Source organism: Choloepus didactylus, chromosome 8 (assembly GCF_015220235.1).
Source record: "Choloepus didactylus isolate mChoDid1 chromosome 8, mChoDid1.pri, whole genome shotgun sequence".
Lineage (NCBI taxonomy): Eukaryota > Metazoa > Chordata > Mammalia > Pilosa > Megalonychidae > Choloepus > Choloepus didactylus.
The window spans coordinates 129190075-129214911 of record NC_051314.1 but is presented as its reverse complement, the minus strand read 5'-3'; the positions used below and the strand labels follow the sequence as shown (position 1 = coordinate 129214911).

Below are 24837 nucleotides of genomic sequence, written 5' to 3'. Positions count from 1 at the left end.
AACTGATACCCAGGGCCCCTGAGTCTCAGGTGCTTAGTTTTTTTGTGTTTTGTGTTTTTTTTTTCAATTGAAGATTTCTTAGTTTTATTTTATATACACAGAACTAGCATAGTTTCTTTAGTTAGGTAGATGTCTTAGACAGTCCATTTATGAAAATCACTTAGTCCACCTTCCTGAAGTGTACTGATATATTGTGTATTGGTGGCACATATTGAGGCTATATTTCCAGATTGGACCATGCCAGTTAGAATAGATTCAGCAAGAGCGGGAGCCCTGGCCAAGTTTTCATGAGTGGCTCATGCTGGTGACTTATCTTGCAGGGATGCCATGAAGGAAAAGGCAGGTGCTTAGTCTTTGTACTCTGCAGGGCAGCTTGTCCTGCTAGCAGGAGGGACGTTAGACCAGGCCTTTAGAGACGGACAGGATCTGTTAGGCAGAGGTGGGAGCCAAGAAGTGTATTATGATTATTATTGTATTTCTTGTACAACTTTTGTTTTGTTTGCAAATCAATGGCTTTTTAACTTGCATGCTTTTAAATAAACTTATCCTTAAATTTTACAAATCAGTTAATCAGAATCATCATATACCTTTCTCTAGTTTTTAAATTTTTTCCCAAATGCTTAAAGGTTTCAGATAATTTGTCAGTTTCCCCTTTCTCCTGGAGATCTTCCTGAATGCCTTTGTTCTCCTGCTCCAATTTGAACTGGTTATTCTCTCGGCCTGCTCTATAATTGTCAGCCTGAGACTTTCTTTATTAAGAAGAATATTGAATCTAAAGTTTCCTAGATCTCGCATTTCTCTGTTTTCTGGTGTACCCCTCATTTTGCTAGAGTATATCCTCTAGGACCTTTCTGAAAAAAGACTCATGGTAGATAAATGTTCTAATGCTCATACGTTTGAAACCCTTATGCTTGATCGATAGTTTGTTTTGGTATACAATCTAGACTGGAAGACATTTTCCCTAGAAACGATTTCTAAGAATCATTTTTAGGCATTGCTCCATTCTAACATGAATAATTTGATACCATTCTAATTCCTGATTCTTTCTTATTGAACTTATTTTTTTCTCTAGAAGTTTTAGCATTTCTCCTTTTTCTTTTTTGATCATAAACTTCACATTGATGAGCTTTGGGGTGTATTTTCTTTTTTTTGTGTTTTTTTTTTAGCTTCCATTTTTGAGATAGGCACTTTTAATCAGGAAATTGGAATCTTTTCAGTTTTAGAAAATTTACGTCTTTGATAATGTTTTTCCCTCTGTTTTCTCTGGCCAGAGCCACTATCAGTCTGATGTTGAAGCACCTGGACTTATCCTCTGATTTTTACCATTTCTGTCTTTATTTTCCAATTCAATTTCTTGGTCTGTTTTCTTGGAGATTTCCTTGACTTTATCTTCTGACTTTTCTAAAGTAGTTACGATTATACCTGAATGCCTATTCTATAAAACCCAAATCAACAGTAGCATAAATAATTTTTTTTTTCTTTCATGCAAAGGAAGTCTGGAGGGAGATTGTCCAGGGTTGTTTTGTTGGCTCTGTGAAATCACCAGGGACCTGACTGCTCTTCCTATGTGCCATCTTCAGTACATGGCTTCTACCCTCAAAGCCATGGCTGCTGGAGTTCCAGCCATCTTGTCTACATTCCAGGTACCAGGAAGGAGAAGCCAAGTTAGTGTCCTTTAAAGAGCCTTTCTGGAAGTCCCACACAACACTTAATTGTCTGGTTGCACCTTGGGTAAATTGCCATTCTGAGTAAAATTGGGGTTCTATTACTATAGAAGAAGTTGAATGAGTCTTAAATTGATGGCCTGTTATTGTTCAATTGATGGCATTTTTTTCTTTCTTAGTGGTTCATGAAATCATGATGTATCTTATAGCTAATGATGAATTAGACCGATGGAATGTAGCATCAATCTCTGCCACACCTTCTATTGAATATTTAATTTTGGCTATGCTTATTTTTAACTCCCAAGAACTCTTTCTTATTTGATTGCATTCTGGTCTTCTTTGATGGATACAATTTTTATCATTTCAAGGATATGAAATGAGAGTTATTTTTTACTTTTTCTCCTCTCTTTTTTCTTTAAACTTTTTATTTTGAAATAATTTCAAACTTCTAGGAAACGTATAAAAAGAATACAAAACCAATACACAGAACTCTAACATATCTCCCAAGCCCCCAGTTACCCATATCCACCCTTTTTTTTTTTTAACTTTTCATTTTGAAATAATTTCAAACTTTTAGAAAAGTTGCAAAAAATAATACAAAACAATACATAGAACTCCAATATACTCTCATCCCTCCAGTAACCCAGCTCCACCTATCTTAACATTTTGCCACATTTGCTGTATCATTCTGTCCATCTATCTATCAATTCATTTTCTGAATACTTGAGTGCAAGCTGTATACATCATGCTCCTTGAACACTTAGTAATATCATACACATTTTCTAAAAACAAGGTTATTTACTTATGTAACTACTTTATGTGCCGTTTTCAAGTTCAGGAAATTTAACATTGATATAAAGCCTACAGTCAATATTCCAGTTTTTTCATATGTCCCAATAATGTCCTTTTGAGCCTTTTCTCCATTATTAGATCCTGTCAAGAATCACATACAAGCATACCTCGTTTTATTGCACTTCACAAGACTTTGTGTTTTTTCACATTGAAGGTTTGTGGCAACTCTGCCCCATTTTTCCAACAGCATATGCTCACTTCATGTCTTTGTGTCACATTTAGTAATTCTTGCAATATTTCAGACGTTTTCATTATTATTATTTGTTATGGTGATCTGTGATCAGTGCTCTTTGATGTTACTATTATAATTATTTTCACTTGCCATGAACTGCACCCCAATAATATGGCAAACTTAATCGATAAATATTGTGTGTGTTCTGACCGTTCCACCAACCAGCCATTCCCCCATCTCTCTCTCTCTACTCCGGCCAGTTAATAACATTACAATGACCTCTAAGTGTTCAAGGAGAAAGAAGAGTCACACATTTCTCACTTTAAATCAAAAGCTAAAAATGATTAAGCTTAGTGAGGAAAGCATGTCAAAAGGCAAGACAGACCGAAAACTGGGCCTCTTGTGCCAAATAGTTAGCCAAATTGGAAATAAGGAAAGGTTGAAGATACTCCAGTGCTATTCTAGTGCTGCTCCAGTGAATGCACGAATGATTCAAGAAAGTGAAACAGCCTTATTGCTGATATGGAGAAAGTCTGAGTGGTCTAGATAGAAGATCAGACCAGCCACAACATTCCCTTAAGCCAAAGCCTAATCCAGAACAAGGCTCTAACTCTCTTCAATTCTGTCATGGCTGAGAGAAGTGAGGATGCTGCAGAAGAAGGGTTTGAAGCTAGCAGAGGTTGACTTATGAGGTTCAAGGAGAGAAGATGTCTCCATAACATAAAAGTGCAAGGTGAAGCAGCAACTGCAGATGTAGAAGCTGCAGCAAGTTATCCAGAAGATCTAGCTATGATAATTGATGAAGGTGGCTACACTAAACAACAGATTTTCACTATAGACGAAACAACCTTTTATTGGAAGAAGCCATCTAGGGGTTTCATAGCTAGAGAGGAGAAGTCAGTGTCTGGCTTCAGAACTTCAAAGGTCAGGCTGACTCTTGTGAGGGGCTAATGCAGCTGGTGACTTGAAATTGAAGCCACTGCTCATTTACCATTCCAGAAATCCTAGGGCTTTAAGAATTACGCTATATCTACTCTGCTTGTGCTCTATATATGGAGAAATAAAGCCTGGATGACAGCACATCTGTTTACAACATGGTTTACTGAATATTTTAAGCCCACTATTGAGGCCTACTTCCCAGAAAAAAGGATTCCTTTAAAAATATTACTGCTCATTGACCATGTACCTGTTCACACAAGAGCTCTGATGGAGATGTGCAATGAGATGAATGTTGTTTTCATGCCTGTTAACACAGCATCCAGTCTGCAGCCCATGGATCAAGGAGTCATTTTAACTTTCAAGTCTTATTATTTAAGAAACACGTTTCACAAGGCTGTAGCTGCCAGAGATAGTAATTTCTGTGGTGGATCTGGGCAAACTTAATTGAAAACCTTCTGGGAAGGATTCACCCTTCTAGATGCCACTAAGAACATTCATGATTCCTGGGAGGAGGTCAAAATATCAACATTAACAGGAGTTTGGAAGAAGTTATTTTCAACCCTCCTGGATGATTTTGAGGAGTTCAGGACTTCAGTGGAGGAAGTAACTACACATGTGGAAATAGCAAGAGCACTAAGATTAAAAGTGGCACTGAAGTTGTGACTGATTTGCTGCAACCTCATGATAAAACTTGAATGGATGAGGAGTTGTTTCTTATAGATGAGCAAAGAAAGTGGTTTCTTGAGATGGAATGTACTCTTGCTGAAGATGCTGTGAACATTGCTGAGATGACAACAAAGGATTTAGAATATTACATAAACCTGATTGATAACCTAGAGATTGACTCATTTGGAAAGAAGTTCTGCTGTGGGTAAAATACTGTCAAACAGCATTGTATGCTACAGAGAAATCTTCCGTGAAAGGAAGAGTCAGTCAATGCAGACAGCTCCACTGTTGTCTTATTTTAAGGAATTGCTACAACCACCCCAACCTTTAGCAGCCATTGCCTTGGTCAGTCAACATCCATCAACATTGAGGCAAGACCCTCCACCTGGAGAAAGATGTTGATTCATTGGAGACTCAGATAATAGTTACTGTTTTTTAGCATAAAGTATTTTTTAATTAAGGTATGAACATTGTTTTTTTACACATAATGCTCTTTCATACTTAATAGACTTTACTATAGTGGATACATAACTTTTAAGTCCACTAGGAAACCAAAAAATTCATGTGACTCGCTTTATTGTCATACTCTCTTTATTGCAGTGGTCTGGAACCAAACCTGCAGTATCTCCGAGGTATGCCTGTATTACTCTTAATTGTCATTGTTTCTAGTTGCTTTCTCTCTTTTTTTTTAATTGTGAAAACATATATACAACATAAACTTCCCCATTGCAACCACTCCCAAGCATACTGTTCAGTGGAATTATCACATTCAGAATGTTGTGGTACCCTCACCACCACCATCCATTTCTAGAACTTTCCCATTGTTCTTTTTAATCATTTTTTTCCTGTCTCTTGTTTCTTTCAAGTTGGAGGGTTTTCTCAACTGTCTGTAATCCGTGGCCATTTGTCCAGATTTTTTTAACAGCTTTTTTTTGACATACCATTCACCTACTTTTAAAAAACAATGCAGTGTTTTCTAGTATATTCTCAGAGTTGTGTAACCATCACCAGTATCAATTTTAGAACATTTTTATCACACCAAAAATAAACCCCATACCCTTTAGCTATCACCCTCAAGTCTCCCCATTCCCCCAGTCCTAGGGAAATATTAATCTCTTTCTGTCTCCATAGATTGACTATACTGACATTTCATATAAATGGAATCATATAATATGTGTTCTTTTATGACTGGCTTCTTTCACTCAGTGTAATGTTCTCCAGGTTCATCCATGTTGTAGCATCAGTCAATACTTCATTCCTTTTTTCCAGAGCAGCTGCATCATTATACATTCCCACCAGCAGTGTATGTGGGTTCTGATTCTCCACATCCTCATCAAACTTATTTCTGTCTTTTTTATTATAGTCATCCTAGTGGGTGTGAAGTGTTGTTTTCGTTTCCTTGGCTACTCAAGCATACACCATGCAATGAGTTGTCTTAAACCTTGGGAATTAATTAGCTCATGGTTTTGAGGCTAAGGGAGTCCAAATCAAGGCATCAAGGCGATGCTTTCTTCCCAAACACCGTGGCATTCTGGGGCTGGCTGCTGGCAATCCTTGGTCCTCAGCTTGTCGCATGGTAAGGTACATGGCGGCCTCTTTTGGCCTCTCCATTCTCTTAGGGGTTCCGTTGAATTTCAGCTTCTGGCTGCTCCCACTGTGGCTTTCTTTCTCTGTCTAAATTTCATTCCCACTATAAAGGACTTCAGTAATAGGATTAAGACCTCCCCTGTTGAGGTGGGCCACACCCTAACTGAAGTAGCCTCACGGAAAGGTCCTACTTACAATGTGTCACGCCCCCAGGAATAGATTAAGTTTAAGAACATGTTTTTCTGGGGGTAAATACAGCTCCAAACCACCACAAGTGGTATCTCAGTGTGGCTTTGATTTGTAATTCTCTGATGACTAATGATGTTGAGCATTTTTTATGTGCTTATTGGCCATTTTTATATCTTCCTTGAAGAAATGACTTCAAATCTTTTGCCCATTTTTAACTGGGTTATCTGTCTTTTTTTAATTGAATTGTAAGAGTTCTTCATATATTCTGGGTATAAGTCCTTTATATCTTTATAAGTCCTCCAGCCTTGCTCAGGACCCTTGTCCTCTGCTTCTGACCCTTTGGGGAGGTTGGAGGTGGGGTCATTTGGTGCTGAGGAAATCTACCAGGCAGCTTCCAAGCAGCTCTCTGGACTTTGTGCTCCAGGAGTTGTGCCTTCGCTGTGTGGATCCGGCATGGCCCTTGCTTCCAGGAGCCCACGTCCTGGGTGGGAGAATCCAGAAAGGGTCTCAGGGCAATAACTGCTACACGGGTGAAGGGGAGCAGGGTGGCGACAGTTGGCCCCAGCTGGGGCATAGCTCATCTCAGGTCTACCCCCTGAGAGCTGTGTGCCTGAGCAAATCTCAGCTTTCCTGGTCCCCTTTCCCTGTTCTTGAGGGCCTGCAAGAGGCGGAGGAGGACCCTGTGGTGTGTGGGGGAAGGCCGGCGGTGGAGGGAGGCTCTGTCCTGCTCCCCGACCCCTGCTGGAGCCCCAAGAGCCAGCCCCTCTGCTTGGATGCCAGAGGCTTGGGCAGGGCAAGGACGGGTGAAATCAGAGAGGGGAGAATTGTCAGAGGCCAGGGCACCTCGGCAGTCATCTGGCCCCTCGTCTTGGGATGGGCAGAGGCACTAGAGAAATACAAGTCTGTGAAGAGGAAACATAAGTGCAGCACAGGAATACCTCTCTTTGCTGTGCTTCACGGATACTGTGATTCTTACAAACAAGAGGTTTGTGGCAACCCTGCGTTGAGTGTCTATTGGCACAGTTTTTCCAACAGCATGTGCCCATTTTGTGACTGTGTTGCATGTTAATTAAGGGATGTACCTTTTTTTTTTTTAGATATTATGCTATTGCACTTAATAGACTACAGTATAGCGTAAACATAGCTTTTGTATGTAATGGGAAACCAAAAAATTTGTGTGACTCGCTTTCTTGCGATATGTGCTTTCTTGTGGTGTCTGGAACTGAACCCTCAATATCTCCAAGGTGCGCCTGTGTTCATGTTTGGAAATGACGAGACTTTGGATTGAGTGTAGGGTCCCTCACGGGCAGGTCTGGCTCCCCGAGCACCTGGAAGCCCTCTCGGCCTGATCCCCGGCCAGATCACTTCTTCCCCTGCCATTGGCTGCTGTGAACTTGGCCCCTACAATTAGGAAGAACTGCTTGGGCAAGGAAACAATGCTGCCTCTCCCGAAGGCTCCTCCCTTTCTTTGGCTGACTGCTTTCTCAGTCTGCCACCAGAGACCCTCTTGGAGCAGGAGGGGGACTCTGACGTCCCCAAACCAGCCTCCCTCCGTCCCACTGAGTTATTGTCCATATTGATAGGAGGGTGGTGGTAATTCATAGCTGGAAATGACATCTGGCTGCAGGAGTGTTGAGGTTGCTGAGGCTGTACAACGTCAGAACTGCAGGGTCTGGGGTGAGGGGCTGGGAGAGGCTGGAAAGCAGAGATCCCCACTCTGTCCTGGGGAAGGGAGCGGGGCCGGGCGGGGGGGGCTCTTGGGCACTGATGGCTGTTAACTCCGGTCTGCAGAGCCTGGGCTGAAGCTATGGAGGGAGTGGAGACCCCCAGGCTTTCCCTGCTCCTGTCCCTGCCCACTGTTCTCTTCTGGGCCCTGACATTTCTCCTGGGCACATACCAGCACATGACAATGAACCTGAGCTCCTGCGGCCCCCGCCCCGGGCTGCGGCTGTCTGGGCTCATCTGTCAGTCACCCGATCTCCAACACCTGCTCCAGGAACAGCCTGTGAGCTGCCCACTCGCACGCACAGCTAGGAGTAGGGCGGAGGGAGGGGAACAAGGGGCATTCAGAGGCCAAGAGGGTGGGGGGGCCCTCAGGGTAATATGGAGAGGGGGGCAGCTTGCCTCCTTTCTTAGGCTGAGAAAGGAGAGAAGCATAGCTCGTTTTGGAGGTATGCAAGGAGGGGGACAGGGCTTGTCTGAGGTATAGCTGCAGGGGAAGGGATGGGGTTGGAATTAGAAGGATCAGGGCATCTGGGGACAAGACGAGCCACTGGGGTGCATGATCTGTGTCACTGGCTGGGGTCTCCTGGGACTGTGCCCACTCCCCTATCTCTTTCCCATCACTTGTTCTAGTCGCTCTCCCACAGGGTATCAGTTCCTTGAGAGCAGAGACAATGGCTCAGCCTCTTTGGGCCCCCACGTCCCCCAGCAAGGTCAGGCTGGGGCTGGATAAATGGGTGACTGAGTGATTGGACGTGCCAGGTGAGTGGGTGGTGATGACACAGGCCCCGGGGGGTGGAGTTGAGATGGGGGTGGGGCTGGGGTGCAGAGGACGCGCAGGGGAAGCAAGAGACTGTAGGTCCTTCCTCTTTCCCTGCCTCTTCCTCCCTGGGACCCAGGGGCCTCTCTGTCCTCGCCCGGCGTCACCCAGAGGTGAGAGGCTGAACAGCAGCCTGTGTGAAGGCCCCCTGTAGACGCCCCACCAGAGCCCTGGGGGACAGAGTGACTGCAGCTTCCTTATTGCCTCCGGGGAGCTGGCCATCCACAAGGGGCAAGGACATCCAAACAGACCACAACAGCACAGGGCGGCCAAGAAAGCTCCGGCGGCCTGGGGCAGGGGCAGGGGCAGCGGCTGCGGCCCCTCTGTTGGGAAGAGCCAGGGAGGTGTTAGTGCTAGCCCTTCCCAAGCTTGGGGCATCGCATTGCTTTAGATGGTGCATGAATGAAAGTTTTTCTTTAATAGTCATGTGATTTCTTTTGTATATATTAAAATATATATAATCCTAGATTCCATGGATGCATGGCTTAGAATGGCGATAAGGACTAAAAGTCAGTCGATTTAAAGGAAACCATTAGGTGCAGAGTGAGCCACGTGGTAGATGGTTGTGCAGAGGAGGATGCCCGTGACTAGGGGCTGGGGGGCATCGTCGTCTCATGCCCTGGACGCTTGCACCCACCTGCCCGCCCCTCCCCATGCCTCACCCTGTGTTCAGGCCTTTCCCGGGCAGTGGGATCCCTGCCAGCTTCCTTTCGGGCGTGGTCCAGTTTCAGACTTGTGCTCCCGGCTGCAGCATATCCTGAGCTCCTTTGGAGGGGAGAGTCACACAAGCTTGGCCTCCTGGGAGAGGATGTGATTTGGTAGTGGGAGCCCAGGTTCTGGTCCCAGCCCCCCCGACCGCTGACCCACCTCTTGCCAGGACTCACTGGAACCCCTGCCTGCCTTTGCTCTCCCTCCTTCCGAGAATCATAGAATGAAGTCTGAGTGGGGAGACTGAGGCCAGGGGGTGGGGGCAGGCTTACCACACTGCTGTTTGCCTCAAAGGTTGAGCATTGTCTTGAAATGCATCTGTAATTCTTTTTTTTTTTTAATTTTAATTTTTTATTTTTTTTTCATCTTTATAGCCTCATTAAAGCCAACCCAAAGCATATGCCATTCTATTTTTTTCATTTTTAATGCAGTTTTATTGAGATATAATCATATAACATACAGTCATTCAAAGTGAACAATCAGTTGTTCACAGTATCATTATATAGTTGTGCTTTCATCACCACAATCAAACTTTGATATGCCATTCTATTTTAATATGCCAGCTTTTTTTTCTGACCATAAAACTAATACACCTTCATTCTGTTCTATAATCTGCTGTTTTTCACTTGATGATATGATGTAGTCATTCCACAATATAAATATAGGCCCTTCCCAACATTTCTGTGGCTACATAATATTCTCTTGCACCCTAATGCAGCTAATGCCCCCCTGCCAGCCTAGAGAACATTTTTGTTCTCTTGGAAAAAATATTTCCCCAGAGGAGAGGAAAATAATGCCTGAGCATCCCCTCATGGCCAGGAACAGAATTGCTGGGGCCTGGCTCTGCAAATAGTGCTGAGTACTCCTCTGGGGTGCTGGGGACCCCCTTATTCTGCTGTGGACGTTGCCTTGGTGTTGGAGCCGTTACCTGGGTCAGCAGCCACCACTGTGCTCTGGGTCCAGTGATTGAGGCCTAAGTTGTCTGGGCAGGAAGAGAGGCCTGGCCCTAAGAATACGCATCTTGCAACATATCTGTGCATTCCTTGTGAGCAGCCACTTACTCTGTTAGCACCCCCGACTCGGATGAAGTGCTGCATGTGCAGCTCACAGAATCCCGGGCATAGGGCTCCCTTAGTGGCCATGGCTTCAGGAGGACAGTTCCTGCCTCGGAGTCACCAGGCCCAGCCCGGCCTGTGCCTCACTCCTCTTCTGCACCTCCTGCAGGGTCAGGATCAGCATTGGAGCTGGAGTCTTGAGACCTGGAACCCATCTCTTACCCTCTGGGCAGCAGTGGTCAGACAGCCTCTTTGGTAGCCTTGAGCCTGTGGTCCCTGCCTTAACCCCTTGCAGGGGATGTGTGAGATTGCCACCGAGAGCCCTGGTCCACCTTTTCTAAGAGAGGAGGCGTGTTGAAGATACTTGTCACCTCACCCAGTATCCCACGTGATGTCCTCTGGCTCTGCCGTCAGCAGTGGGAGGACCAGCGGGGCGGACTGTGGGCCTTGTCCGCCAGGTGGGCAGTGAGACAGTTACCTTGCAGCCGAGGGCTCCATGGGGGCCTTCACCACGGCGACAGCATCAGACTGGGCTTTGAGGGGACTCTTGGAGCAGCTAGAGAATGATCCGAAGGGAGGCCAGACCAGTGTGGGAGAGGCAGTCTGGGGGCTGTTACTGAGCTATAGAAAGATACAGAGTGGCTGCACCCAGCAGTGGTGCTGGGAGGTGCGATGACTAGAGTGCTCATTTCTGAACGGGGCCTTGGCAGCATCTGGTGACCAGCCAGATGGAGGGCGAGTGATGGAGGAATCGGGGACCCCCGGGGCCCCCAGCCTCCCCTCCCACTTTCCCTCTGCTGGTCCCCCTTCCTGGCTCTCTGTTCTCACGGTTTATGCTTCCCCTTTTCTTCCTCCTCCTCCTTCTAAAATGTTTCCTGTGGTGACATATATTCCACATAAACTTCCCATTTCACCCACTGTCGAGTACACACTTCAGTGGCGTTAATCAGGTTCACAGGGGGCTGCCCTCCCACCATCCATCACCAAAACTTTCCCAACACCCCAGTAAGCAACAGCTCCCCATTCCACATCTCCCCGGTTCCTGGCAATCTCTATTTCACTTCCTTTCTCTATGAATTTGCCTCTTCTAGGTATTTCATATAAATGGAATTACACAATATCTGTCCTTTTGTGTCTGGCTTATTTCATGCCACAAGATGACTTCGAGGTTTGATAAAGTCGTTCACACTATGATAGAAATGACTGATACAGATTCAGATGTTTGCAGTTTACAGGGACAATCAAACTATAAAACTTGATGCCTTTAAGACAGAGCGTGTATTGGTACCTGAGCAGGCAGCAGTGGCCCGAACGAATGCCAGGGCAGTGTCTTCTTTTTTTCCATTGTTTGGGCAACACAGCCTCATGACTACACCTGGTTTGGGTGTGGAGAAGGGTACAAGCTTTCCAGGAACTTGCCGTCCAAGTTCCTGTAAGCCCTCCTGATTTCTTCCCGGCCCTGGACCCTGGGCTGTGACCCAGAAGGTCTACCTGACTCGTCTTTTTCCATTGTCTGCTGAGGTGGCTGACACCCCCTGCCCCGGCTCCCCTGTGTCTTCTCCAGGCAGACCTCAACACCAACATCGAGAGCGAAGGCAGCTCCTTCTACGGGGTCTCCAGCCAGTACGAGAGCCCCGAGAACATGATAATCACCTGCTCCACCAAGGTCTGCTCTTTTGGCAAGCAGGTGGTGGAGAAAGTGGAGGTAGGAGGCCGTCCGTGGGGGCGAGGAGGGGCCGCAGGGTGGGGCTGTGGTGTCTCCTTTGCTGCAGCTCCTCTAAGGGCAGGGCGGTTGGGGTGGCCTTGCTGTGGCTCCCACTTGCTTCCAGGTAGAGGCAGCCTACTCATCACCTCGCCTCCATCCTGACAATGCTGCCTGCTTCAACTGGGGCCCCAGCTCCCCTACCTGCCAGGCTCCCCAGGGCTGTCGCTGACATGCCAGGCACCTCCGTGCAGGCACCCACTGAGCCTCCCCAGAGCAGAGCTGCAGCTCAGGCAGGATCAGTCCACCTAGTCCAGCCCTCTCATTTCACATTCGAGGCCCGGAGAGTGGAAGGGCCTTCCCTGCCATCGGTTCTAGCTGGTGCCAGAAGCAGGACTAGAGCCAGGGCTCCTGGGTCTCCATGGACCCCACTCTTTCAAAAGCCAGCTCACTTTTGCTCCGTGAATGCTAAACACTGGGCACGTCCTTGGTTTCTTATTTGTGGGTTCCCTGGAGACACAGATGATACTAATGATAGCCACAGAAAACTCAGTTTTGAATTTAGGCAGTGGCTTCCACCTCCTGCTAAGCCCCCTGGCCAGGGGCAAAATGTTCTCACGCGAAGCCGTGCAGGGCAGGGGTAAAGAGCAGAGATCAGATGGGCCTGGGCTTGAATCCCTGCTCCCCCATTTCTGGCTGAGGCTTGGGGGCAGGGCTGGAGAAAATCCTTCCTTTAGCTCTAAATGGGTGAGTTATCCTTGCTAGTCACTGAGTTGGCACCCTGTTCTGGCTCCACTGTGGAATGGGGGTGCCAAGAGGATGGGAGCAGAAGGCCTCCGAGCAGACACCCTCTGGACTTCGAGTCCGAGATCTGTGCGTGTCCACAGATTCATGAAACCAGGCTTTTCCCATTTCCAACCAATCAGTGGTTGATAACCTACCCCGAGTCAGATGCTGGGCTAGCACCAGGGAAGAGACGCCCTCCATCCCAGTGGTCTCCGGCCCATGTAAAATGAGCCGGGGGGCTTTTGAAACCCACCAATGCCTAAATCCCACCCCAGGCCAATTAACTCAGCATCTCCAGAGCGGAGTCTGGGCAATAGTAGCAGATTTGAAAAAGCTGTCCAAGTTATTTATTTTTAATTAAGGTTTTTAATTTTGAGATCATCGTAAGTTCACTTGTGGTTGTAAGAAATAACACACAGAAGTCCCAAGTGCCTTTCACCTGACTTCCCCCACTGGTAACTTCTTGGGTAACCGCCATGCTACATGGCACAATCTGCCAATCTTATTCAGATATCCCCAGGTTCACAAGCATACGTGTGTGTGTGTGTGTGTATGTGTGTGTAATACGTAGATTTGTGTTTTTGAGACCATGGTTGATATACAGGACAGCTCAATCCCTGCAAGGATGCCTTTCCGCCATGTCTCAAACCCTAGGGACTGGGGGTCTCCACTCCATCCCCTCTCCCCTGTTGCCTCTGCTCTTACATATCTTTAAACGTCCCCCTCCCCCCCAGTACCTGGTTTCTGCCTGTTAGCAATGGTGGGGCTCTGTTCAAGGGTCCCCAGGCCTCTTGCCTTTTCTTCCCACTGGCCGTGACCGGGTCCTGCCATTTCCCGTGCAATTGGGCCTGGGCTGGATGGAGGTGTTCAGAAGGGATTCTCAGCCCCTGCTGTCCCTGGGCCCTGCAGACGGAATATGCCCGCTACGAGAACGGCCACTACTCGTACCGCATCCACCGGTCCCCGCTCTGTGAGTACATGATCAACTTCATCCACAAGCTAAAGCACCTGCCCGAGAAGTACATGATGAACAGTGTGCTGGAGAACTTCACCATCCTGCAGGTGTGTGGGTCCGGGGGGCGCTGCAGGGATGGGCTGGGAGTCGACAGGTGGACAGAGCAAATGGGGTGTCCTCTTCTGGGGCCCAGGCCCTCATCTTTTCCTCCCCTGCAGGTGGTCACCAACAGAGACACACAGGAGACTTTGCTGTGCATCGCATACGTCTTCGAGGTGTCGGCCAGCGAGCACGGGGCCCAGCACCATATCTATCGGCTGGTGAAAGAATAAGAGACTCGGGGAGCAGGGAGGGGGGAGAGACTTGTGTGCAGGAAAGGGGGTATGGGGAGGGGACCTGCAGGGGCAGCCCCCCAAAATGCCAGGAGAGCTGAGAGGAGAGGCCACGACTCTTCCTACCCAGGAACAAACTGCCTGAGCCTGCAGTGCCCGACCCCAAATAAATCCACGATATTGTGTATTTCCAGAGGACCTGGTCTGGCTGTATGAGCTTTGGGAGGGACTGGGGGAGACATGAGAAGGTGGGGCCATCTGGCTGGATGCAGTGCCCTGGAGATGCATCCCTGGCAGTTCTGAAGCCAACGCCCCAAAGGGTTCAGCCAAGACCGTCAGCACCAACACCAAAGCTCAAGATGTGACAGGCCCTCGGCTGCTACCCCAGCCCCGCGCTCTGCTGCTGGCCACACAGGGTACACAGACTGTCTGTTCTGGGTGTCCGTGCCTGCATCTACAGCTACGTGTCTGAAGGCCTCTGCACACCCCTGCCACCTCTGTCACTCCCCTAGTCCAGCCTGGGACTCAGGTTTTAGGTGTGGATTTGTCAGGGTGGTTGTGACGGGTAAGAGGGGACAAGGTCAGAGCTCGTCTCAGATCCGAGGAGCCAAGGCCGGAGGACAGGAGGTGGCAGGGCTGAAGCCAGGTTGGCACCATGCAGCCTCCTTGTTGGTGGTGAAGGTTGGAAAAGTTGCACCCCTGGTCCCCGAGGCTCACCCAGTCCTGACATCCTGCACATCCAACCTCAGTCCCCCTCCCGGCCAAGATGTCTGTTGGGTGCTGACCTCCTCAGAGCCAGCCCCTCCCCAGGGCATAGTCACTGCGCCGTGGGCTCAGGGTCAGCCAACCGGAGGGCTCCCCTGCCTCATAATGGCTCTGGGTTGTGGCAGTCCTAGCTCCAGTGCTAGTATTCCTAGCTGCCTCGCCTTGGGCAAATGTCTCAACCTGCTGAGCCTTGTCGCCTTTCCTCCTGAAAAGTGGAAAGACAATAGCATTTACCTTAGAAGGCCTTCGTGAGGAGAAGTGACGTCTGTAAAGTGCCTGGTGCAAAATGCACCAAATAAATGCAATTATGAGCACATCATTCCCCTTCCTCAGGGAGGGCTGGGCCTGCCTCTGCTGCCACCTAGTGGCTCTTTTGTACCATTGTCCCTCATAGGAGCCCCAGTTCCAGGAGCCTCGAATAGGAGAGCAAAGGATCAGCCTACGGGTATTTGCTGTGTCCCCAGGATTCAGGGATGCATTACAGGGGGAACACAAAAATGAGTATGACGGCCTCTAGGAGATAGTAGAAGGATCATTAGGAGCAAGCGTTCTGGAATCAGTGCTCTGCTACTGACTAGCCATGTGACCTTGGAGTAAGTTATTCCTACTGTGCCTCAGTGTTCCCATCTGTAAAATGGGTATCATAACAGGACCTACCTCAATATATGCGGAGCACCTAGTGTGGTGCCAAGCACATAATTAAGTTCAATGTATATGAGCTATTATTAATATAGGAGCTTGTGCTCTAACTAAGGAGTCAAATTGGAAGCTATTAAGTGGGGTGGGCTGATCCTCAGAGCACCTGGGGGTTCAAAGATGGGAGAGGTCCAGGGTGGGGGATTCAGGGAAGAGCTAGCACTTGAGGCAGACTGGAGGAAGCATGAAACAGAAAATCCAGGTATCAGGACCTCGGCCAGAGCCCCTGCAGGGCTGTGTAGCTGCGCTCTGAGGAGGCCTTGCCCTCATCAGATGTCATATGGAAAGAGGGCACGGGCCCCAGGGGTCCTGGAGTGGACTGACTTCCTGTGCAGAAGGCATGTGCTCACACATCCATGTGCGAGCCGGTGCCACCACAAGGCCCCAGCCACCCTCAGCCCTTGCCCTCCCTTCTGGTTTGACTGATGGCACCAGCTCTGTGGACCTTCAGACCAGCTCTGTGGACCTTGAGACAGATGCTCATGCACGATGTGTGAACAGCCTCCTGGCCAGGGACAAATGCACAGATGAAAGGTGAGGAGGAGGTCAGTGCAGATGCTCTTGGGCCCAGGTGTTGGCTACAAGTGGTCCCTTCCCATCACCAGCCGACCTCCGCTGGCCGACAGACTTGCCTGCGGATAAATGTAAGTTCCAGACCCGCGGGCTGCAGGGAACAGCAGGCTCAGCTTTTTCTCCCTGGTGTAGTGCAAATCATGACCCTTGGGGCGAATGGGGTGCTGGCCCAGGCCCCACCTGTCCCTCCTCCAGCCACCCTGAATCACCCCCGTTCCCTGCCCATGCTCCCTGCCTCTGAGCTTCTGCACCGCACCTTCCGGTGATCAGTCTTGCTCTTTCCCTCCTCTCCTGGCAGATGTATTCATTGTTCAAAAGCCAGCAGGAAGTCCAGACAAAATTCGCTGTTTATGTTTATTCCAAAACAAAATCATGGACATTGAGGTCTGGAGTCAAGAGGTCTTGGGCATGTAGAGCAGAGTGGCCCATGCATGTGGAAAGGGTCAAAGGCTAGTCACTCCTGCCCTTTTGTGTCAAAAGCAGTCCATGCATACCCCATTAGAGCACCTGTTCCTCGGCACCCAAATGCAGGGTCCTCTGTGAGCTCTACCAGTCCCCACATGGCAGGTGTTACACTAGCCCCATTTTAAAGGTGAGGAAGGTGAGGCACAGAGAGGTCAGCTAACGTGCTTGGACTATTAGTGCACTCATTCACTCTGCACATGTCTCACTGCTGCTTCGTGCCAGGTGCTGGGAAGATTGGTGGCCAAGACAGACAAGGTCCTTGAGCCTACATTTTAGTGAGCAAGAGAGACAAGGGAGTAAGCAAATAAACAAGATGTATGCAGGATGGGATAGTTGCTGTAAAGGTCACTGGGGAGGCCTCTGAGGAGGTGGTGATTGAGCTGAGGGTGAAGGAAAGGCATTCCAAGGGGAGGGAGTGGGAAGGTGACATGTGTCCCAGGTTCAGAAGGGAGGCTGGCGGGCCTGGGATATGGAGAGGGGGGCACAGGTGGGGTTGTTGAGGTGAGCAGGGGCTGGGTTGTGCCCCTGCCAGCATCCCAGATGGGAAAGGAGCAGTCAACCCAATCCCCTCCACCCCTGCTCCCCACACCCACTCTTGGCAGGGAATTTGGATTTTATGCAGTGTGATGGGAAGTCCTTGAAGTGTTGTAAGCAAGGAGTAAGTCTTTTTGATCTGATTTTTCAAAAAACAACACTGGCTGCTATGGACTGCAGAGAAGCATGGGTAATTATCTGCTTCAAGTGTCTTTCTGACTAGACTCAGCTTCTGTGGGTGGAGATGATAGATTTCCTGGTTCTGTTAACTTTCTATAAATTGAACAGCATGTCTGGAACATAGCATGTGCTCAGGAAACGTTTGATGTGTGATTGAATGTGTGCAGCGCCGAGATCCATGGCATTTGGCCCTGGGAGGTGAGGAAGGGGCCCCGAGCCCTCCAGGAATAGAGACCCTCTCCCCATCCTGGCCGTCTAGCAGCGTTCTCCAGCTAGCCTGCAGCGGTGTCAAGATAGGGACGTGGAAGGAGCCCACCTGTCTCATGGGGTCTGATGGTGACTGAGCAGATTGTGTTCCTGGTGAGGGAAACCCACACAGAAGGAATTTGGTGTGTGTATGCGTGTGTGTGTGTGTGCGGACATGGGCTGTGGCCTTCTCGGGGCCTCCCACCCACTGGGTGCTCTTGGCTTGTCTACCTGCTCCCTCTCCCAGACTGGGGAGGGGGGGTCAGAGGAGGGTGGGCAGTGGGGCGAGAGAGGTTGGAGGGAGGAGGGCGGTGACAGGTGTCTTTGTCACCCATGCCAGGTGGGATACACCTGCTCGGAGTGGAGGAACATGGAGTGGAGCTGTGAGGTGTCTGATTTTACCTCAGGGACTTAGATCCGGTGGTCACTGCATTTGACCCCTTCTGACATCTGGTGTGTTCACTCTAAGAATGAAAACAAGAAACTTTTCCCCAAAGAGTTAAATCTGTATAAGTTGTTCTTAAGAACTTAAACCCTGGAGCTGAGCCCACCTAGGACAGAACTGGCCTCTTAGGAGTTGTGTGATCTTGGACAAAGGACAATCCTCTTGGAAACTGAATAACCTCATTTGTCAAAAGGGAAAGCAATGGCCGTGACCTCGGAGAGCTGTTGGGAGGAAGGAAGGGGATCATATATGAAGGAGAAACACACACCCCCAATCCTGGGGAGTGCTCAGGAAGTGTTAATCACTTCGGTGTCTAAATACTTCCCCCCACTGTCTCCTCTTCCCACCCCCTTTTCCCCACTATTGTAGCATCAGCCAATGAGGGGCTTACACTGCCAGGTGCTTTTGAACTTTCACCCTAATCCTGATAACAGATACAGGGAGGGAAGTGTTTTTAATTGGGAAAATAACTTTGTGGCTCATCAGGGTGAGAAAGAGATGCCAAGGAAAGGTCTAGAAAGAGGAGGCAGAACAAAGGAAGGGCTAAACTACTCTGAACAAGAGACAGTCAGGAATTTGGGATTTATTTCCCGGGAGAGGAGGGGGAGAGGTGGCCAACACCTTTGTGGAAGGCTGTGCCCGGTTGGTGGGAATGGCTGAGGGTCTCTTACGCTCATGGATGTCTAATATGCAATGTGAAGTTTTTTGTATTTTTGCTATGTAAACCCCCTCCATCTCTCCAAATCATCAGTAAAGTCTGATAATACCCAAAGGCCTTTGTGTGAGTGGTGTCTTTTGACGGAAACGGAGGTGTTTCACCCCTGCCAGCAGAGAGCAGATTGGAATCACGGAGACGGTCATAAAGTGCGCCCGGATGTGGAAGCAGGGAGGGCTGGAGGGCTGCCCGCCCAGCCCAGGTCCCTTTCTAAGAGAATGGAAAACACGTGTTGCCTCCCAGCGTGGGATAAGGTTCAAGCCAGCGTCATCTGACCGTCAGAGAACAAGTGCTCAGCTGCCCTCTGGGTTATATAAATCGCGAACGTCTCCCAAGGGTGCTCTAAGAGGAAGTTCCTTGCCTGGGAGTGTGAGTTCTGCTATTTTAGAAGCATGGCATTAGCTACTTAATAAACAACAAGTGGACACACCATTAGATCCAAAGAATGGTCAAAGGGAGAGGCTCAGGCAGGGGCTGGCAGGATGTGATCCCAGCTTGGCATCTTAGGAACTTGGGTTTAGCATTTGGTCCAGGAGGGAGCAGACCCACAGGGCTGGCTTGCTAACCCAAATCAGATCATGATGGATAAGCCCAAATGCCACTTTATTCATTCACATTGAGCAGGACATGGGAATGCAGAATAGCACATTCTACCTCCATAGGGAAGCTCCGAGGGAAGGCAGACCATCTGCATAGGGTGACTTGTTTAAGTATGGACTTGCATGACTTCAATAAATTGTATGTCATCAAAGGTGAGAGTCTGGTGCTTCTGTCTCCTCTGTGGGGACCTGAAATCTCCCATCCGGGATCAACGATTCCTTTCAGGACATTGGTTAGAAATTGCTCCTTTTTTATGTTACCATAAATCCCATTATAGCATGCTAAGAAGTTACAATGCTACAGAATAGGTTATAATATTCGCCAGTCATTCCTTGTTCCGGTTTGCTAATGCTGCCATTTTGCAAAATACCAGAAATGGATTGGCTTTTATAAAGGGGGGTGATTTGGTTACAAAGTTACAGTCTTAAGGCCATAAAGTGTCCAAGCTAATGCATCAACAATAGGGTACCTTCACTGGAGGATGGCCATTGGCGTATGGAAAACCTCTGTTAGCTCCGAAGGCACGTGGCTGGTGTACACTTGCTCCCAGGTTGCATTTCAAAATGGTGTTCTCCAAAGTGTTGCTCTTGGGGTGTTTTGTCCTCTCTTAGCTGCAGCTCCTCTTCAAGATATCACTCTTAGCTGCTCTGCGTTTGGGCCTGTGTGGCCCTTTTTAAAGTACTGCAGTGATCCAATAAAGACCCAGCCTGAATGGGTGGGGCAACACCTCCATAGAAATAACCCAATGAAAGGCCTTGCCCACAGTTGATCTCCATGGAAACACAGAAGCAATAGGTTCCAACCTAATCAATGCTAATACGTCTGCCCTCACAAGATTTCATCAAAGAATATGGAGTTTTGGGGGACATAATACATCCAAACTGGCACATTCCCCGAACACCTAATATTTATTAACTGCTCTACTACACTAAATTTTACCAGTTTCAGGTTCAGGGGTGATAATTCTGAAGCCCCATTTAAACCTGGAGCAACACATCCCCACCCCCACTTCCTTTCCCTTCCCAAGCCCTGAGGCAGGAGGGTTTACCTGGGTGACCCTCAGTCTACTGGCAAAACCAGGGACTGGACACGCTCCCCTTACCTTGAGGACTGGGAGCATGGAGGACAGGCTGGCCTCAGATGATGAGTTTTCTTTGGTTCTCAGGCTTGTGGGTTGCCCTGGGCTTCACAGACAGGCTTGCAACTTGGGACTGAGGGCAGGAAAGAAGGGGAAAGGGAGAGGGAAAACAAGAGAAAGGGATGGGAGGAGAGCAAGTTTGGGAGTGCTATTATTGTCCCTGATGACTTGTGCTATCAGGAACTGCCAGCAGGTGAGGGGCAGGCTGCAAGGCTTTAGCATTTTTTTCTTCACACAGCAAACATTTGGGGAGCACCTACCATACGCTGAATTCTTCTAGGAGCTGGTGATGCATCCGTGAAGACTTTTAGAAAAGTCTTTGCTGTCATGTAACTCTCACTCTAATGGAGGTGACCTACAATAAACAAGCAACAGAAAAAGGCAAATAAGCAAGAAAACAGCAGGAAGTGATTAGTGCTTTGATGAAAATAAAACAGGATGATGTGTTAGAACATGGGTTAGCATTTACATTTTTAATTGGTTGAAAAAATGCAAAAGAATAATATTTGTGATGCATGAAAATGATATGAAATTTCAATTTCCTCCTCCATAAATAGCTTTATTTGAACACGGCCAAGCTCATTCATTTACATATTGTCTATGGAGGCTTTTGCACTCTAACAGCAGAGTTGAGTGGTTGTGACAGAGACCATGTATACCCATGGAACCTAAAATCTTAACTGTCTGGCTCTTTACAGGAAAAGTTTGCCAACCCCTGTGTTAGAGAGTGACTGGAGAGGGGCTTTTTCAGAGTAGTTGGCCATTGATGTGTTCTCTGGGGGTCTAGAGATGGGAGCCCCTAGTGCAAGGATGCTGAGATAGGAAAAACTACTGCAGGTTCAAGCAGGAGAAAGAAACTGGAGTGCAACCAGAGTAATATCCTGTCCTTATTTCATGGAGGAAATCCCTTCATTTACTTACCTGTTCTAGTGTGGGGCCAGCTGACATGGGTTCAAATCCAAACTCGGCCACCTACAGGCTGAACCACCAGCTACCTGACCTCTCTGTATCTGTTTCTTCCTTTGTAGAACAGGAATACCTGAGCCTAGTAATGACTTCAAGGAGGTCTTCTCCCTATGTGATCAATTTCCTCCCAGTTACTTTTCTTTTGATTTGTTTTGGTCTTTGTTGTTCAGGTTAGATTAGAGCCTTTTCTTGAAGCCCTCTAATCCCTGACTGTCTGCTTTTGCTTAAGAGTGGGTGTGAAAAGCCCATGGGAAGCTCTGGCCTTGCGGGCAGGTGTAGTAGGCAGGGCTGCACTCTGTGGCCTCCTAGCTGGGCTCTTTAGTGTAGGAACCTCTCGGGTGGGTCTCCTTAGGTATTTTGTCTTGGCTTGGTTGGGTTCCATGGAGAGGGTTCCTCCATGTTCTTGCTGGAGGGACTGCCCAGCCACCAGCACTCTGGGAAGAAGGCTGGGGATGCCTCGACATTCAGGATGGAGATTATCACTCTTGTGATCAACTCCTCCTGGTGTCTGCCTATCCAGAGACATATCCCCCACGCCCCCCACCCAGGTTACCCTGTCCCTAGGAAAGAATTCCAGGCTTTTTCCTGAGTTGGGCAGGCAGTACCCCAGCTGCATGGAGCTGGGAGGAGGATTGAGGAATGTGTTAGTTTGAATGTATTGTGTCCCCCAAAACACCATTGTCTTTGATGCAATCTTGTGTGGGCAGAAGTATTAGTATTGATTAGATTGTAATTCTTTGAGTGTTTCCATGGAGATGTGACCCACCCAACTGTAGGTGGTGACTCTGATTGGATAATTTCCATGGAGGTGTGGCCCTGCCCATTCAGTGTGGGCCTTGATTAGTTTACTAGAGCACTATATAAGCTCAGACAGAAGGAGCAAGCTTGCTACAGCCAAGAGGGACACTTTGAAGAACACACAGGAGCTGAGAGAGGAGCTGCAGATGAGAGACAGTTTGAAGACAGCCATTGAAAGCAGACTCTTGCTCCGGAGAAGCTAAGAGAGGATGCCCCAAGAGCAACCAAGAGTGATATTTTGAAAGAGGAGCTGCGGCCTAGAGAGGAATGTCCTGGGAGAAAGCCATCTTGAAACCAGAACTTGGAGCAGACGCCAGCCACGTGCCTTCCCAGCTAACAGAGGTTTTCCAGACACCATTGGCCATCCTTCAGTGAAAGTACCCAGTTGTTGATGTGTTACCTTGGGCGCTTTATGGCCTTAAGACTGTAACTGTGTAACCAAATAAACCCCCTTTTATAAAAGCCAATCCATCTCTGATGTTTTGCATAACGGGCAGCATTAGCAGACCAGAACAGGGGGATCTGTCTGTTTCGTGAAGAGTATAAGTCACCCTCCCATTTTTTAATCCCCATCTTTAACCCCATTTCCAGAGATACCCAGTGCCACCAATTCTTGACTTTGGGAGGGTTTTGTGGTATAAATCAGGTTCAGTTTTGATTTTCTCTGGGTCAGGATTCAGCTTTCCTGGGTCTTCCAAGTCAGTTACCATTTGTCTGCCTGCTTTTCAGCTTCTGAGTTTTTGTTAAATATTATCTTCTCTCCTGTTCTCTTTGTTCTTTCAGATTGTAATGGGATTAAAAAAATACCTTTAGAGTCATCTTAAAGGGGTTTCCAGAGTTCACGAGGAAACAAAGTGAATGCATGTGTTTAATTCACCGTCTTTGGCCTGATTTACTTATTTAAAATATCATACTGGCTGTTGTGTGGAGATAGATCAGAGGAAGGTAAGAGTGGAAGCAGGGAGACCCAATTGGGAGGCTGCTGATGGAGGGGAGAGATGGTGGTGGTCTGGACTAGGGTGTAGTGGTGAAGAGGAGAGAAAGTGGATGACCTGGGGATGTGTTTTGAAGATAGAGTCACCAAGGATTCCTGATGACTTGGCTGTAGGGAGTATGAGAAAGTGAGGAATTAAAACCAACTTCAAAGTGCCTGGCTCAAGCCACTGGTTCTTATTTATTGAGGGGGAAAGACTTGGGGAGAAGCATGTTTTTGGATGGGGATCAAGAATTAATACTGAGTCCTTCAACAGAAGAATGAATAAACAAAATGTGGGATATACATGCACTGGAATATTATTTAGCTGTGAAAAGGAATGAAGTTCTGATACACGTGACAACCTGGATGAACCTTAAAGACATCATGTTGAGTGAAATAAGCCAGATATAAATAGAAAAATACTATATGATCTTGCTTATATGAAATCCCTAGAATAAGCAAATTCATAGAGACAGATAGTAGATTACAGGCTACTGGGGGCTGGGGGATGAGAAGAATCAGGAGTTATTGCTTAATGGGTGCAGAGTTTCTGTTTAAGAGGATGAAAAAGTTTAGATACTGGATGTTGGTGATGGTAACACAGTATTGTGAATGTAATTAATAACCACTGAATTGTACACTTGGAAGTGTATAAAAGGGAAGTTTTGAGTTGTATACATACACACATATATATACACGTACATGTATATGTATATATATGTTTTACCACAATAAAAAGTTTAAAAAAAAAGAGTTAAGGTTGAAATACCTAGTAGACATCCAAGTGGAAATGTTAAGTAGCAGCTGGATATATGACTGTGGAATTCAAGGGAGAGGTCAGAGCTGTATTTAGGACTCATCAACACCCAGAGTGGTATTTAAATCCTTGGGATCAGATGAGATTACTTAGAAGGAGAGTAAGGATGGAGAAGAGAAAGAGTCCCAGGGCCCTGGGGCATGCCAATGTTTAGGGGTAGAAGAGAAGAAGGGGAAAACCAGGAAAGTAGGGTTTTCTTCTCATTAATAAAGAGAAAGTGTTACCAGGGGGAATGGTCAAATGCTGCTGATGTAGATTAAGATGAGGCCATGGGGAGTTATTACACAATGGTACAGAGTTTCTCTTGGGGCTGATGAGAAAGTTTTGGGAATGGATGGTGGCAATGGTAGCATAATATTGGGAATGTAATTAATGCCACGGAATTGTACACATGAAAATGGTTAATATGGGATATTTTGTGTTGTATATTTGTTACCACACCAAAAAGAAAAAAAAAAAAAAAGATGAGGTCAGAGAAATAATCATTTGTGGTAGAGACCTTCTGGTTTCCCCTTCTTCCTGAATAATAGGAACCCTTATTTTTAGCTGGGACATGGTTACTCTGAATAAAACACACATTTCCTAGCTTTCCTTGCAGCCAGATGTGGCCATGTGGCTAAGTTTGACCCATGAAGGTAAACACAAATGCAATTTCCAGAAGCGCCCTGCCAGGGAGCGGGCATGCCCCTCTTCACCCCTTCTTCTTTCCAGCTGATCAGAGTGTGACGTTACGGCTGGATTTCCTGCAGCCACCTTGGATCATGAGAAAATGGA

The 24837-nt window shown here is 47.6% G+C and overlaps 1 protein-coding gene across 1 annotated transcript in view; it reads left to right on the top strand.

Moving 5' to 3' along the window:
* The window catches only part of TEAD4 (TEA domain transcription factor 4), a 65984-nt gene extending 51814 nt beyond the window's left edge, over window positions 1-14170 (top strand). Inside the window, exons 12-14 of the mRNA XM_037847513.1 lie at window positions 11939-12079; window positions 13772-13924; window positions 14036-14170. Coding sequence (XP_037703441.1) covers window positions 11939-12079; window positions 13772-13924; window positions 14036-14149 — 408 coding nt within the window. The 3' untranslated portion in view covers window positions 14150-14170. The remainder of the gene's footprint in view (window positions 1-11938; window positions 12080-13771; window positions 13925-14035) is intronic.
* Window positions 14171-24837: the final 10667 nt, after the last annotated feature.